At 43.4% G+C, this 17,070-nt stretch overlaps 1 protein-coding gene across 15 annotated transcripts in view; it reads right to left on the bottom strand.

The window, feature by feature from the left end:
- Nucleotides 1–333: 333 nt before the first annotated feature.
- mef2cb (myocyte enhancer factor 2cb) overlaps nucleotides 334–17,070 on the bottom strand; it is a 69,044-nt gene continuing 52,307 nt past the window's right edge. For 3 of the 15 annotated variants that reach the window (XM_023155401.3, XM_023155402.3, XM_012917279.5), the window contains 9 exons: nucleotides 14,757–14,900; nucleotides 14,437–14,574; nucleotides 11,862–12,042; nucleotides 10,981–11,028; nucleotides 6,525–6,697; nucleotides 5,921–5,944; nucleotides 4,902–5,031; nucleotides 4,448–4,583; nucleotides 334–4,151 (listed from right to left, as the gene is read on the bottom strand). In XM_023155401.3, coding sequence (XP_023011169.1) covers nucleotides 3,803–4,151; nucleotides 4,448–4,583; nucleotides 4,902–5,031; nucleotides 5,921–5,944; nucleotides 6,525–6,697; nucleotides 10,981–11,028; nucleotides 11,862–12,042; nucleotides 14,437–14,574; nucleotides 14,757–14,900 — 1,323 coding nt within the window. In that variant the 3' untranslated portion in view covers nucleotides 334–3,802. Of the gene's footprint in view, nucleotides 4,152–4,443; nucleotides 4,584–4,901; nucleotides 5,032–5,920; nucleotides 5,945–6,524; nucleotides 6,698–10,980; nucleotides 11,029–11,861; nucleotides 12,043–14,436; nucleotides 14,575–14,756; nucleotides 14,901–17,070 lie in introns of those variants that run through there. The other 12 variants (XM_023155403.3, XM_076890795.1, XM_023155407.3 and 9 more) reach the window with 12 other exon arrangements.

Raw genomic sequence — 17,070 nt, 5'->3', positions numbered from 1 at the left:
AGTTTGATTTACTACTCAGAAAGACGATGTAACTGTAATTGTGAGGCCAACTGTTAAAAAAACTGTTTAAAATATTAAATAAATGTTGCTGTTGCTTTTTTACAATTATTATTTATTTGTCATTATAAATATAAAAATGCACCTATTGAAAAAAATGTGGATGACAAATTATCTGCGAGTGAAGTTGCTATGGCACCACGTCCCTTCATTTCCTCATGGAAGCTCTTTGTGTTGATATGTTCTTTGAGTCTGCATGGTATGAAAGCAATCGCTGTATGGGATGCATGTAGAAACAAGTCAAACACAATGAAATCACACCAAGTCACATCAGGATAACTAAGAAAGCCAGTAACTTTACTGAAATCTCTGCAAAATACAAATAGCCTTTCCCTCCTGCAGAGGAGACTTTTATTTCATCCCCATACGTTTTCACTACATACAGCTGAATCAAGTCCCTTGAGTTACAGAGATGTGATTTTAATTTAATACCATCTTAGTCTCAAGTGGCGACAAAGGCCAGCTTATGCCGCTGAAAGCCGCTCCTGCATTCCAAAAAACCTTAGTTACAAACGTCCGCCCCCATCATCAGGTTTATACAAGCTACATTGATACTACAGACTGACTTTTTAAGTATTTTAACATATTACTCTTTTTTTTTTAATTTCAGCTTTTGAGTACAACTTAAATAAACCACAAACACAGAGGAGCAACAAAGAATCCCGTAGCATGTGAATGTTGGGACCTTAAGCAATTGTTATTACACATGGCTGTACAGGTGAATGGTCTCCCCTTTGCACGTTAAGTGACTTATCAAAAAATCAGCTGAGGTACTGCTTGGGTCAATTTTGAGGTACCAACATTTAGTCTGATATAGTAATGACAAAGAACAACTGATCAACAGATGAAGAAAAAAATTGGCTTCAAATTGAACAAACGTAGAAAGAAGAAGAAGAAAAAACAACATCAAAGATATAAAGACAAGCTTTCTCCATGTCTTTGGTTAAAAATACTGTCAAAACTATAGCACTCTAATTAACTGTCAGGACATGTTGGCATTATTTTATTCAGCGAGCAAGCAGTGTGTAATGTTGATTGATGAAGTGAAAAACAAGTACAGCTTTCACACGGGCCTGAATGATTCCGAGTTAAGTAACAAATTGTAAATAGAAAATGCGTTTTTCCTTTCCTTTTTGTTTTTTTCCCCCATGTAACCTTTTTCGATACGCTGCACAGGGAGACAAATGAAGAAGAAAGCAGGTAAATTAATACGATTCCTATGGACAATGCAGTTTGATGGCTAAAGCTACAATAACTAACTGAAAGTGAAATGTGAAAACAGTTGTGAATTTAAGCAGAATCTTTTATTATCTTGTTTCAATGCTTGCAAAACCAAAAGAACAAAAAAAAAAAAAAAAAACCCATATATGAATGTGAAAATAAAAGCTGACTTTACAACACAGAAATGCCACTGGCTTTGGTTTCTCCACACTTATGCTGCCTGAAACATCATGTTTATTTTTTTCCCAACCTTTTTTTTTTCTATTGAAGTTTAAAAAAAAGAAGAAGAAAAACACTGTTATAGAGGCTCTGCCCCATTTGACTACACAGACTGTATACAGTAACAACCTAGTGATCCTGCATGAAATATGCACATAGAAATATCATAACACTTAAGTGACAGCAGATACAGGTGTGGGAGGCGGAGAGATATGTGGCTAGTCTCATTGTTTAAAAAAGAGAAAATCAAAGCTATTCATCAAGAATAAACAATTGTGCTTCTCCCATACCAGCATGATCAGTTTGTTCTTTTTTGTGTCTTACGCTGAACTGTCTGTGACAGTGTGGTAAAGGATGTGGAACCCTGTTTTCGAGACTGGAGCGACACAGAATTAAATTAGGTTTGAAAACAAGAGTACTTAATCACGATGCATAAATCGCATTACGTTAATGCGATTCAAAGGAAGATTTTACAGTTTGCGTCTGAGCGACATCTCCAACACAAGGTAGACTGGGTCGAAAATTGAAGGTGGTATTCAAAATCGATGAGGTCAAATCTATGTTTTATGACTACGATTATTAAATTATAATAATTTGGACTCCTAACGAAATATCCGGATGCATAAAAATGTATTCGGAGACTCCGGCTTTGTCATATTTCCTCATCAGTGTGACAATCATGTACATTACGTGTCAACATTTATTTCTGTGTGGTCTCCAGATTCAGCCTCGTGACATTTTCCACTAGAAATGAGGTTTTTCAGCATTCAGGCTTCAACCCTGGCAATGCTTTCCAGCTGGTTTTTAAGGTTAGTCTAAACACCCCGCCCAAACAGCCCTGTTCAGAGTTAAAATGAAACAAACCAGACAACATGTGCAACAGCACATAGAAACTTCACTAAGAAACCAACAAAAAAAATCATTATTATATATATTTATATATTAGAAAGCTATACACAAGCATGTTAATTTCACAGATTTTTTTTAAAAGATTCTTAATATTACCATTATTATATATAATAAGAAATACACGTTTAAAAACAAACCTCTACAAAGATTAAACAGTTCAGCAAAGCATTGGATCTCAGTCTGTTTTTCATGGCTTGGGGCTTGAAGCCCTGTCATTTCCCCTCTGGGTGAACTATCCATCTCTTATTGGCAAAGCTATCAAAAAACACATTCTGGCTTATAGAAACTACAAAAAGCCACAAAAATGCTTTGCATTTTATTCCTTTCATATGAAAATATAAGCAAGTGTATTGTACAATTGTTTTTTTCTCTTTTTTTTGTTTATCAATACTGAATAGTTAATACTAGATCCAGAGATTTTCTTGATTACGCCGACATAGCTCTTAGATCAAAGAGTGGTCCTCACTCCGTTCTTTAAGGGGAGCACGAAAACGATCAAGGGTTCCACACATCTAGCATCGGGTTTTCTCGTTTACCTGTACAATCCTTCAAATGTTGCATAATAGCTTTTTCATTTAGTGAGTAAATAAATCTTGTAATGTCTGGCGACTTTTGACCCCAGGCCCTTTTACCCCTTTGACCCGCTATTTACATAAATACGTTGAACCTGCAACATGACATCATCTAATGTTAACACACATTTTTGCAAGGTAAAACTGCAGAGAAGGTCTATAGCAATGAAACTGATACTGTACACATGTATTGTTTGTCCAACTCAAGTGCTAAGGTGTTTTTCACTGGACACAATCACGCTCATCTTGTTTTTTTTGTTGTTTTTTTGTTGTTTTTTTTGTCTCTATTCACTGATATAGCACTGGGGCAAATTGTAAGTACGTTTTATGAAACAGAGTACCTGACCTTTTTTTTGTATTTGTTGATATGCACATCTGTAGACACGTGTTACACGTGTTAAGATATATGCATACATGATTCTTTTTTTTTTTTCCACAATACAATTTATGCATAGTTCCCCAACAAAAATACCCCCAGATCCCATCCCATACAACAACTACCCTCCCAAGCCCCCATTACAACACCCAACTGCTTTATATAATGTCAATATGTATAACACGCACACACACGCACACTCAGCAAAATCAAAACAAGGAACAAAAAATAAGGAAAAGAAATTACAAACAGATTTTTGGAAAGGGTTGTCCCTTTGCTTTCCTTCAATAAAGAGAAAAAAGGAGAGAGGCCATGGGGTTGAGCGGTGAGTGACTCATGAGATCGAGTGCGAGGAGGAAGAAGAGGGAGCTGACTGTGGGGCATCGTAATGCTGCATTGTCGGGAGCTCGGGGCAACTTGGGGCACTGCAGAGGAGTGGACAGTGCAATCATGTCGCCCATCCTTCTGACAGGCGTACCCGTTTGATGGAGGGGCTCTCACGCTCATCCAGGGCGGGCCGGGCCAGTCCCAGAGGTGAGTGGAACTCATTCCTGTGCTCATCGCGGTCGCTGCCCTCATGGGAGCTGCTACAACTGCTCAGGCTATCAACAGGGGAGCGTCCCGAGTCCTGGCGGGACGAGGGGTTCTGGGGAGGTGGCACCCCGCCACCGTAGCCCCCCGGTGTGCTGCTGGTGCGATCTCTAGGAGGAGAAACAGGTTCGGACTTGATGTGGAGGCTTTGAGCAGAGGGCAGGGACAGATTTGAACCCTGACATAAGTGAGAGCTAGAACAATTTCTGTTGGAAGGAAAGGAAACGCAAAGGGGTTACAGAGTTACAGAGCAAGAAACAAAGTGATTTTAAAAGTCAGCTCGTAACACGCACACATACACACATGCCAGCATGCATACATACACACTCGTGAAAAAAAAAAGTGAGGTGTCACTTGTGTTCGATCTTGCAAGTGAAGATTGAGAACAGTAAAGTAGATTTATGAGTGTGGCATTTCAAAAAATAAAAAATCTCTGGGAGTAATTCATGTGTTACTTCATGCACTTCCCAACAACACCTCAGAGTAAGCTCTGTGCACTCACCCTAGCTGGCCCAGCGCTGAATGCTGCATGTTCTGAAGGTGTTGCTGTTGCCACCCACTCATTGAACCAAGGTGTAGAGAGCTGCCACTGTTGAAGCCAGACAGGGAGGAGAGGTCTGTGCTATTCAGGGAGTACTCTGTGTGCAAACACATATGAAAAAGAAGAGGAAGATTCACATTATAGTTTGTTCAATGAAGTGAAAAAAAGACAAAGTTGGAGCTCTGGTAAATCCTGCTGTGACATGAACGTGTTCAAGTCACTGGGTGGGACAATATCACCCTCTGCTGTTAGATTGCTGTATAACACCCATTTGCACACAGAAAAGAAAAGCTTGGTATACACAATACAGAGTTTAAAAATAAATTTGGATTTGATGGGTCATTTTGCGTGTAATGCAAAACTATACACACTGCACAAAATAACTCTATGTTTACAGACACACTGGGCAACGTACCGGTACCATAAGAAGTAGAAATGGCAGATGGGTAACCGCCCATGCCTTGTCCTGGTAGAGTAGGAGTTGCTACTGATACCACTGGGGTGGCCAGTGACTGAGCAGACTGAGAGTTGTTTATTCTCTGGTTCTGTGGCAGAGGAAGAGAAGACAGAGAGAAAAAAGGGGAAGATGGGAGAGGCTTGAGAACATAAAATCTACTTCCAGACAAAACAAACAAAAAAAGTAATAAACCGAGAAAGTTTTTTTTTTCCTTCTTTCATTTCTTTCTTTCACTCAACAGATGCTGAAAGAATGAATGTGATGCCAACTTCTGGAGAAATTAATCACTTGACATGCGGCAAGGCTGAACCCTGCCAACCCTATCATTTACCACCCTTTTTCCGAGGGCCTACTGTCGCTATAGTAACACCGCCGGTTTCCACGGCAACGCGGGGTAGCAAAGGCAAAGGAAAGGCACTTTAGTGAGGCAGAGGGGAGGGTTTGTCAGAAAACCATGGAGGTTTGATGCAACATGAAAGTGTACTCTTTTGTTGCCTTTCATTTCTACACTCTGAGCAGTTCTGTGAGTTGCACATGTGCAACACACAATTCTCCATGCAGGTGAAAAAATATGAGGAAGAAAGGGAGGAATGGATACACACACACACACACGCACACACACAAATAAAAAGGCCAGGTTGCTTTTACTCTGGCACACCACTGGATGGCACCATGTGCCCTCATAAAACATCGCATGAGGCGACACTGAGGCCTTCAGCAGAGTCAGCAGCAATAAAGGTGAAAGTTTCTCTGCAGTCAGGATGGCTTTTCTTGCAGTAATAAGCCCTTTAGTCAAAGCAAAACTGGATTCAAATTAAGAGGTTAGTATCAGGGGACTGCATCGCTCTAGGATCATTATGCTTCTTAGAGGTTTTTTTCTTTACTGGAAAACTCGACAGCTTCAGAATGTTTCGACTGTTTCAGGGTTGTTCTTTTTTTTTTTTTAATCTCTGATTTTGAGTTGCAGTCTGACTTACCAATAGCAGATCGACATCCTCAGACTGATGGCATTGAAAGGGGAGGGTAATACATTCAAATTAGTGAGTGTAGGTGAGCACACACAAGTGGTGGTGGCTAGGCGTGGATCTAGGGATGGAGCTGCATTGGAATTGAGCCAACGGAAGCAGAGCTAATGTGAAAAGAGGATGCTAACAGCTATTGTAACTCTACTAACGTAACACACTCATTTATAGGAGGGAAGAAAAAGAAATAAGGGGGACCTTTGGAAGAAGCATCAGCATACACAAACAGACACAGCAGAAGTGATACACCGTAACTGCCAGAATATCAGCCTTGGGCCAAAAGTACATTTTAAAGAAAGGCTTTGGTTTAACAAGCTGCCAAGACTAATCAGAGAAACGTGTACCGTAAGTCACACTTATCACAAGCATAACCTCATCAACCCAAGTCTGATACGATAGGATGAAAGCAGCAGAGAGGACATGAAAGGAAATAAACAATAACAGCCAAACCTGACAGGATACCCCCACCCCCCACCCCTAGAAAGGTAGCAGGATATGCAGGAGGGAAAGTGGATGAGGAAAGGAAGCAGGTTGAGAGAGGGATGCAACCGCTACTCACAATGGACGGCATGTTGTTCTTGGCACCAGGGGGGATGAGCACACGTAGGTCAGGTTTGCGGTTGTTCATGCCCAGGTTCATGGGTGGGGGAGACTTAGTCTGCATGTTCTTGTTCATGCCACCTGGAGAAACCAGCAGACCAGGCGAGTTGCGGTGGTTCCCATATCCATTTCCTAAGAGAGAGCACAGGAAAAAGGCAGAGAAACATTTAATACACCAGTGTTCTCCTTTGGTATTTCTAGGAAGGCGCACTTACATGTTATTAAACCTGTGTCAAAAGTTTAATGAATCTCAAAACTCCTGCTGTCCGTGACGGTGTGACCTAATTATGAACTACAGGAATCCATTTTCACCTTGTACTCCCTTTCAGTGTTTCTGCCTCATCTTCACTTCCTGTGGTAGGAAATTTATTAGCGCACCGTCCTGAAGAGAAGACTTGTAAATGGTGCTTCATGGAAGCGGTGCACACTGCTGGCGGAGCAGATGTGCAGTTTTCGTCTTCATTACCAGTTTTTAGTGCCCACACGACAGCACCTCACCCTAAAACTCTGCTACCGTCACTGAAGGCTATATTGTTCCCGTTTCAGCCAGCGAATCTTACCGAAACATCTAATTTTGGGTAGCGAGACCACAGAGGGATTGGGTAAATCGTAGTTAAACACAGTTCTGAGGCTCTTCTAGACAAAAGTCGTGCCTTTCTCTTGTCACTAGACCTGGATTCCTCTAAGCATGGAAGGTCAAGCATACAGCATCAGTTTCTCCCTCAAAAAAAAAAGAAAAAAAGAAGAAAGGTAGTCCTAGCAACATCATTAAAAAATTGAAAGTGGAGACTTATTGCAAGCAACATGGTCTTTGTTTCTAACCCAATCCCACAGACTGCTTTTCCCCCCTTCCATTCCTTCCCTCTTCCTAGGGGTAGAACACAGGGCACTGTGTGGACGTTCCCACTTGAAAGACGGGCAGGAATTATACGTTAGACATAAATGAATTTCCTAATCATATACTCCAGGGGAAAATGAGTCACAGATGTCTTCCTGGGCAATTTCCCCTGCTGATCTTTGTTTAATTTGAGAGCGAGGTTTTTGTTGTTTTGAAATGAAAAGTCTCAAAAGCTCAATTTGAACAATCTGAAGAGTAAACGACCGCTAGCAGCGAGAGAAAATGAGGCCGCCTGACAGAAAACGAGAAAAATAGTGTTGTGTTACTGTTGCCGCTGATGTGTGTGCCGACGCGTGATGCCTGATATTAGCGCAGACTTTGCGTGTCACTGTATGTTTTGCTGTATGCAATGTTTCACGCTATAGGCGCCGTATGACTTGAGGCTCTGTGAGAAACGTTGCTTCTGCACGAGCCAGGCGTATATGGATGCACATGTGTGTTTTGTATTGGACCCTCTTAGTTCCAATGTCAGTCTCACATTAGCAAAGAGGCAGCTGCCTCTTCAGTTTTCCCGCTCTCTCATTCTCATGGCTGGCCCTTTGTGAGATCGAGTGGGTGCATGTGGAGACAGATGAATGAGATCTCACACACACATAACACACACCCTCCCAGCACACATACACATACTTTAGTAAATAACCCAGCAGGAAGTACATCACTGTTTCTGTACAGATGAATCAAAAAGACAGTGAGCAATGGAGAGACATTAATACACACTTTGGTCAAGATGACACGGACTTCATCTTGGTGACAGTCACTCAGACATCTGTGTATTGCTACCCTGTGGAGATGGCTGCAGTCCAGTCAATTATATGCTGGATGACTTTAATCATGAGTGGCACAGGCCAGTCCTTTAGCACTTCAAAAGTAGAATCACAAGTCAATTAAGCTAATGAAGCGAGAACTGTGACTCAAATCGTTCTATTCTGCAGCGTGATCAACCTGATTTTAGGGCGCACGCATTCAAAAGAGACAGATGATAACCAGAGTTCATTTCCACTCTCCTCCTCTATTACTATTTTGCGCAGTCGAAGTGCGGCGCAGGCTGGCGTCAACTGTTTAGAGGAAGTACCAAAATTAAACACGGCCCAGCAGGGAGTCTTTTTGGCTGTTGCGTTAAACTCGATGTAGGGAGAACAATATCTGATCTCAGATTCAGATAAATAAGTTTTTTTTTTTTTGCTATTGCTGAGTTGTGTGTGTGTGTGTGTGGTTGGGGGGGATAGCTAAGGTCAGAGCTGAATGATTACAATCTGGCTCCATGGTTAGCTAGGGTACTTCGAGATACATGTGACAGACAAGACTCCCCCCCATCCATCCCCCCATCAGAGTGTTCTTTCTGTGTTTTTCCATCTTACACACACACAAAGCGCACACACAAAGGAGAGGTGTGGTTAAACTCATGTAGATTTTACTGTTACTGAACAAATTTCTGATGTCCTGTTGTGGTCTAACAGGCGCGCTCCATTCTATTCCCCATACACACACTCTTCCGTTGCGGTTTGGCCAAACGTGCATTCAACCCTGAATTCTCCAACTGAACAAAGGTGTCACACTTGTTCAGTTGGTGTAGGATGCTGCCAAAACTGAAGCAGACACTCATCAGCTTGACCTTTTGTCAGTTACTATATGTGAGCGCGTGTGTGTGTGTTCCCTTTTTATTAAAAAAACTTGAACAAATGCGATCAGAGATGTCCTCGAGATGTACCTTCTATGCAACTCATTTAAAGGAGGAATCGAGGCACGAGCGGAGTGAGAGGTGAGAGGAGAGTCTTGTTAATTCCTCGCTGTGCTTTGGTGAGAAGCGTGTGGACAGATGACACTTGCTTAATTGCACGCATTCTGGTGGAAAGGTTTTCACAAGCCGAGGCCTCCATCCGGACTTCTTTCCTGAGTGCTCTTTTTTTCTTTCAACTCACGTTCTGTCTCTCATCATGCAAATTGACAGATCAAAACATATGCTTAGATGTAGGCATGAAAACTTTCCATAGGAAAGCTACGATGACTCAGCCCTTCAGTAACATGTCCTATTTACACTGGACTAGAATCACCAGGGGAACTTTTGTGATTTGAATATACCCCCCACATCTGGGTTTCATGTGGCTGATTTGCAGATCTGTTTCAGTTGAATATACAGGCATAATCCACTGGATTATGTACAGATATGACTCAACGCAGCATATCTTTGTGCACTGAGAGAAACAGCCGAGGTATTTCTTTTATTTCTTTCATAGAAGCACAAAAGAAGTTGTGTGTTTCTGTGTGTCTTAAGGCTCCTCTTATGTTACTTAGGGCACATGACTGATGACACATACACGGGGCAGATGGCCACTCGTACAATCATCTTATCAAAACTTACACTGGGGAGAAGAGGAGTGTTAAAACAGTCCTCGAGGTGCCACAGTGGCTGTGCCACTTCATACTGATGATTTTAGAGGAACATCATTAAAATGGCTGACCGAGTTCGCAGAACACTTCCATCTGTGTTCCCCCCTCTGTTTCTCCTTTACACACATGCTTCCACCATTGGTGGATATTCATCACTGTGCCCCCCCCCACTCCACCCCAGATGAGATTTAAGAGAGCACTGAATGGAATCTTTCAGCTCCCACATGACTCTCTCTCCACGTTGTGTTTTTCGCCGCTGCTGAGCGACGCGCAGCGCTCACAGAGTGCCTCTGTTCCTTCAGCGCAGTGACACAAAGGCTACTTTTGAAGGATGCACTGCAAAACGCAGTCAATGGAACACACGCCACAACAAATGGGCCTGTTGTGCGCGCGTATGTGTTTGTGTGTGCGATGACTGTCCAGACAGAGAAACCAGGCACTGACCCCTTGTGATAGAGGCTCGGGGGCCAGACAAGGCTGCCCAGCTGTGACCCACTGACGCCCCCAATTCTCTCTTTTTTACACTCTGCACCCTACGCTGAAGTCGTAAAAATTCAACCCTTTAAAAGGGAGTCTCTTTGTTATAAACGCGGGCCTCACATGTCCTCGGGGACATACCCATGTACAAACAGAAGTTAACACATAAGATGTTTTACACGTGTTTCCCAAATGTGTGTTGCTGAGCTACCGGCAGGATCATTATCCCACCGTGAGACTCTCTAAACACTGAATTAATTTGGTTCTAGACAGAAATCCGAGAGGTGACAGAAACAACAAGACAAATTTGTATGTGTACATTAAAGAATCTAGCAATATCTCTGTTATATCTGCTGCCTCAGGATATAATGCCATTTTACTTCTCTTCCCCCCACTTGCTCTACCATTTTATAGATGAACACAGGCAGGATGTGTCACAGCCCAGGCACTGAGCAAACATTCCCAGATGAACTCCACGACCACTAACTTCAACACATCATGGACAAAATCTCCACTTGGGTTTGGGTTAGTGTTAGTCATGCATTTTATGGCCCCAAGTGGGTGAGTGGGTGCCATGTATGTGTGTGAGTGGGTGTATGTGTGTGTGCATGTTAGCAGACATCTGTGTGTGAGAAGAGGAGGGCTTTCTTACCAGCACTGGTGCCTGCGCCAGTGGTAAGGTCGGCACCCATGAGGCCACCTGTAAGATGAAATAGAGAGCGCAGCAAAACGAGAGAAACCCATTAGAGGATAGACACCCACACTGGCTCCACTGCACCTTCTGTCTCTCGCTCGGTTTAATCACAATGTGCTGTGTGTGTGTGTGTGTGCGCGCGTGTCAGGCCGTCATATGTGCACTGACACCAGAAGCGGCGCAGCTTCCCACTCCAACTTGAACACGCTTAGCAACTGGACGCTACGAGCGGATGCATTAAGCTGCCGTCCAAGAAAAATGACACATTATTATTTTTAAGGCATAAGAGGTGGATGAGTGGGAGGGTCCAGAGCGTGTGCGGTTTGGCATGGATGCTGCAAGCGCCAAAACTCATATTTAGTTTGCGCTGGCATTTCTAGCATCCAGTTGTAATGACAGGGTGAGGGTGTGGGCAGCAGCCTTCAGACCAAAGGGACAAAAAAAGGACTTTGGACAACAATAACAAACCAACAGGCCCAATTTGCTTATGTCACCAGCAACCCGGTGCCTATATATAAGGCCAGACGTCCTGTGTGTACAACAGAACACTAAATCAGCAGGCCTGTGGCTTGGGATTTTATATTGCATTAAATCATCAGCTCACTTTGAACAGAATACTGAGCAGGCAATATGTGAATATATGTGGGAGGGGACGACTTAGGATTCATTAACTGCCTTTAGGTGGAAAATTGTGGGTAGCTGTCATAAAATAAATTGCACATTTCTATGTGCGCCTCTATTATCATGACAGACAGGTACACACAGTTGAGAAGATAGACAGATGGGATAACAGCATGTACATGGGTGCATGAGTGCGTGCGAGACCCGACCTGTATTACCTGCACTGGGGGGTCTGTGTGTAACTCCAGGAGACATGCTGTTTCTCTGTAGGCCGTGGTGTGCCAGTGGCAACAGATTGTGGTTGCCTAGGGATCCACCGGGATGGCTGTAAATGAGATTGTTCTGGTTGCTAACAGGAATGGACACGGGCATGTCGTAGTTCGATGGGGGCACGGCCTGCTGAGACGATAGAGAGACATAAACATGGGTGTGATTAGACTAAAGATTGCAATGATTCTGATGCTTGAATTGTTATAAAACAAGGTTTGCGAAGTATGAGACAAACAGAAAGAAAGAGAGAGGAAAAAAGCATGACAGGTCAGAAATAGTCCAGGAACACAAAGAAACTTAAAGAGTGAAGTTCAATAGGACTAATGGACAGATGAACTGAACTCCTTACAGCAAGAATAAAAATACAAGATAGCAGAGTTGGGCAAAAGCAGCATTGCATGAAAGACAAAAGGAAAACTCCTTTCAGAGTTACTCAAATTGCCTCAGTGATAATATAAATGGACTGGCGGTACTTTTTCATTTCAGTGTGATCGAGTTACTTTGGAGGCTACTAATGTCTTTACGCAGGAGTCAAGTGCTGGCCCTGACATCTTGTAACATTTGCCATTGTAAAAGTCAAAAGGCTGACCAAAGGAAATATTATGCTGAAGTCATTACAGTCATACATAAAAAAATGGAAGGCTGTGGTTCACAGGGAACAAAGCCAATCGTTTTCCACTGTCCCAGCGCTTAAGATAATTCAGTCTATCTTCACCTCACTAACAAGCCTGCAGAATATCTTTCAAAAGTAAAACGGCACAAGAGAACACAATGGGGGATCACTTATTTTCAGATCATATGGAGCTTATGTAAAGTGTTTTAAGTGACGCACTCAGATCAGTCAATAGTCTCACCAGGAACATGAAAAGCCTCCGGCATCTAGTTTGTCATTTTTATTGTGTCACTTGGCATAAGGGTTTAACCTTGGGAGTGCCCTGGAAGTGGTTGATCCTGCATTGTTAGTTTTAGGAAGTAGAAAATAGCGCCCTAAATTACTGCCATGTGTCTCAGAGCCATGGAGGGAGTGCATCAGGGAGATCATCAGCCTGGCTCATGTGGAAGTGGGCGATGTGCCTCAGTTTCTTTAATTTTCTCCCCTCTGCTAATGTTCTGTTAGCAGGCCAAATATTATTTCAATGTACAAAGATGATTACTCTAACCATATTTCATTATGGGCCTCTCCACGTTTCGCTTTAACTGCGACTTTGCACGGGAGTGGCTAGCCAAAACCTATATATGCTATTTTTTTTGAGGGTCTGTCTCTGGTTCTGTTTTTTTTATTCCCACCCACCCTATTACTTCTTCCATCTCTGACTCTTTGGTGGACTTTTTTGACCTAATTGGTCCCGGTGAACTATTATTTAAAAATGCGTGAGCTGTCGTCGTACGTGCACATTTCTGCATGTGTACACACACACACACACACACACACACTCTACTGCTGGGTGTAAGGGCCCCGTTTCTGAGCTGTCCTTTAACTGGTGCCATCCTTCCTGTTTTCACTCATCTTCCTCCTTTGCCTCTCCCCGCAGTCCCCTCAACAGTCCCCTGCAATCCAGAGGCCCAGTGCTTGGCAGCCACTCTGACCACACACTGAACTGCCACTTGTTGTTTGCAGAACCCCACCCCACCCCCTCCATCTCCCCCACCACCACTCAACCCCACCCATTCTCCGATCCCAAACACACCCCACCTCACCCCGACGCACCACCCCAGCTCACCAACCACTGCCTCGCTTCTAACCACATCTCCTCCTACTCCATGCGGCTCAGACACTACTCTTCTTCTCTGAGTGATTTACTGTGGAATTATCTCTTTGCTCCGTATGGCCGAAGCGCTAACCATTCTATAATGTGCTCTCTGAATGAGTGGCAAGCTCAGTTTACATAGAAAGAAGGCCTCAATTTTGTAGTTCCTGGCAACTAGCTATAGGTTAAAGTCTTCTGTAAAGTTGACACTATATAATATAAATCCAGCAGATAACACATCTAGGCATATACAAAGCTACAAAGGCGTTTGCCTGAGGAGAGATAAGCAAGTTTTTTGAGTTAGGAAGACGGGCTTATTAAGAGTGTTCGAATGCCTGCAGCTGTTTCACTGCCAACACTGTCTGTCCCTGTTGTTGCAGGTCACAGACCACTGGGTTTTGGTGCAGGAAAAGGAAAAGCGCATGCAGACCACACCTCTCCTGAGAGCCAGGCAAGGCATTATGGGTAGAGCGGGTTCAAGGTGGGAACCGGGTGAGGTTAAAATTTGTCATAAAAGAAACTATGCTGTTAAATCAGCATACGTGCCTACTAGTTATGGTTGCAGACATGTCAAATTAAAGGACCATTCCTCTACTGTAAACAGGAAAATTCAAAGATCTGTAATTTTGCAGAGTGCAATTTTACCCCGATCTTACTCTCACTCTCACTTTGTGTAATTAGTCTGCTTCCAAACAATGGTGGTTAGCTGGGTTAGCGCAACAGTTACTTGCCAGTCAGCATTTTGTCAGCCTGCTGATTATAACCCAGTACTTACAGGTATCTTATGAGTTTTAATCATGTGATCAAACTCTTCGTTAATCTGTTTGTATTTCTCCTCAGTGTGCGGGGTGAGGATGAGCGCAGACTCGAGCTCCGGGCTCTCGCCACCTTTGTTCTCCTTCTTGCTCAATGCCTGCCAGGTCCCACAACCACAGAGAAGGATGGAGGGGAGACACACACATGAAGGGACGGAGAGATGGACGGTAGGAACAGATGACGATGACAGGGATGAAGCAACAGAAAGCATGTGGGGGGAGGGAGAGAGAGGAAAGAAAAGGTGAGAAGAAGGCTCTGGGTTTAACAAGAAGTACTTACACACAGTCTCTGTCTGCTGATCATCAGATCAATGTCCTCGTTTATTTTCCTGTACTTGTCCTCAGACTCGGGGCTGTGGCCAACCGAGTCATCTGCGTCGGGATCTGGGCTGTCACAGCCGTTTAGGCCCTTCTTTCTCAATGTCTGCAAACAGAGCAGTTGCACAACATAGTTGAAGGGCTTTGGGGGTAGGGAAGAGAAACCCAGGTGAACAGCTTCGGAGGGACATAATGGTAATGAAGTGTGAGGAGGTTCATTTTCGAATGTAAGTCTGATTAAAGGACTTGAAAAAAAAGAAACACTTTTGAAAAGTTCTTAAACCGATGTGGTTTTATATCAAATTAAAAAACAAAGAACAAATCTGGCTTACTGCGTAGGGTAATGAGATCTTTGCTACAAATTATCTTAATTTTTAAAAAAGCTTTAACAAAAAAAAAACGCTCACGGTATGAACTCTAACAAGATGGTATGGGGTGAGGACACACGGCCTATTTTTATGAACAAGTAAACATGCCGCTAAACACAGAAAAAAAAGGCACAAATGATTCAATCACATTCAATAACAAGACATAACAGAATGACAAATCAAGGGGGGACCTTAAAACCTCATAATTGCACAGAAAAGGGAACAGTCATAAAAGTAAAACATATTTTACAACCATAATTATCAGCGGGCCGTGAAATAGAATTAAAATACAGCCGAGGTGCACAAGTTTACGAGTGTGGTGTATGTGCTATTAAATGTGGCAGTTTCTGTTCTGGCCACCTGATGGCCACCTGCCCCCATTAGAGTGGACAGAAAATAGCACGCTGAAAGAAGAAGGGGAAAAAAGCGCACGCACACTCTCCACTCGATCACCACTCCCTCTCACTGGAGGAGAGAGACAGACAAAGAGAGCATTGGAATAAATAAGAAAACGAGAGGTGGTGGTGGTGGTGGTTGGCGCGGGGGGGGGGGCTGTATCTGTAGCTGTCTCTGTCCTTTTTTAGATATTGTTGACAACCTTAACAACAGGGATAAGTTTCAGAGCGCATTACTGTGTGTGATAGCACGAGGGTATGTTTGCTTGAGCAAGTGGGCATGTAACGATAGGTGCTGTGTTCATTTGCCTCGCAAAAGTGAGAGAGACAAAGACCGAGCGGCAGAGAAGAAAAGTACAGTAGCTGACAGTTAGAGAGATCTCATCAAAGACACCACCTCCTCCTCCTCCTCCTTCTCCTCTCCACCACATGCCCCCCCCTCTCCCCCTTGCCTCTCTCCTCCTGGCTTTAATAAAGGGAGATTAGTCTACGGGAGGAATATCACGGGCCTGCTCCTGTCTGTGCAGTCATCGCTTCACACTGCGCTCTCCTACTTTCATCTGAAGCTCCATATCAGACAGACGTAATTAAATTTACTTTAGCACACCTTGTATTTGATGCTGATCAAGTGTGTGAGAGTGTGCGCTTCTCTGTATATGTTGTATAGTGTGTGTGTGTGTGTGTGTGTGGGTGGGGAAAGAGGGGAATGAGTCTGTGTGTGTGTGTGTGCATGTGTGGGTGTGTGAGAGTGGGTGTTAGTCAAGAAAAAAGAAAGAGCGACTGAGCAGGAGAAAGGAGGAAGATAGATGCTAAGATAAGTTAATCTCGGTGAACTTCTTCCTCTCATTTGTTTGTCTCTGTCAGTACTCACTCACAGAAGAGATACGAGTGCTAGCTACTCCATCACAACCAGCAGCAGAAGTGACAAGGAGCGATCTGCCTGCTTAGAAAACAAATAAAAATCCAGTCATCTCTCATGTCAGCACAACAAAGGCCTGTTTTGAGTGTGGTTTTAGTGAACTTAGAGGGCTTCTTTTGTGTGTTGTGTGATAACTGTTTGATTCCTGAGGCGTCTCGTGGCGAGGCAGCTACTGTAAGTGTGTCAACATTTGCTGGCTCTCCTTTTTCTCTCTCTGAATCCTCACTTGGCCCCTGGAGTGGAAATCTGGAATTCTGAATTTGAAAGCATCTCTCACATCTTTGACAGTCTTCAGGAAATCACACCAAACAAATCACGCTAGGCGATGCAGGAGATCTGACTTCCAATAGACCTACAGTGAATCAGGCACTCTTGCTCTATCTGAGGAGGATGAGTCAAGAGAACAAAAGGGGCACAGAGGTTTAGCATGCTGTCTTTTTTGGCAAAGGCGTGAGATGTAAAACTTTGCTATTTCTTTTGCGTAGTTTCAATCTGGCCTTGGTGATGTATCATATCGAACTGACAAGAGCTGAACCACTGGCCTTTTTCCGCTCACATGAGAATGCATGCAAGGAAAAAAAAAACAACAAACAA

This window comes from Maylandia zebra, linkage group LG12, assembly GCF_041146795.1.
Source record: "Maylandia zebra isolate NMK-2024a linkage group LG12, Mzebra_GT3a, whole genome shotgun sequence".
Lineage (NCBI taxonomy): Eukaryota > Metazoa > Chordata > Actinopteri > Cichliformes > Cichlidae > Maylandia > Maylandia zebra.
This window is presented reverse-complemented; position numbering and strand designations above follow the sequence as displayed.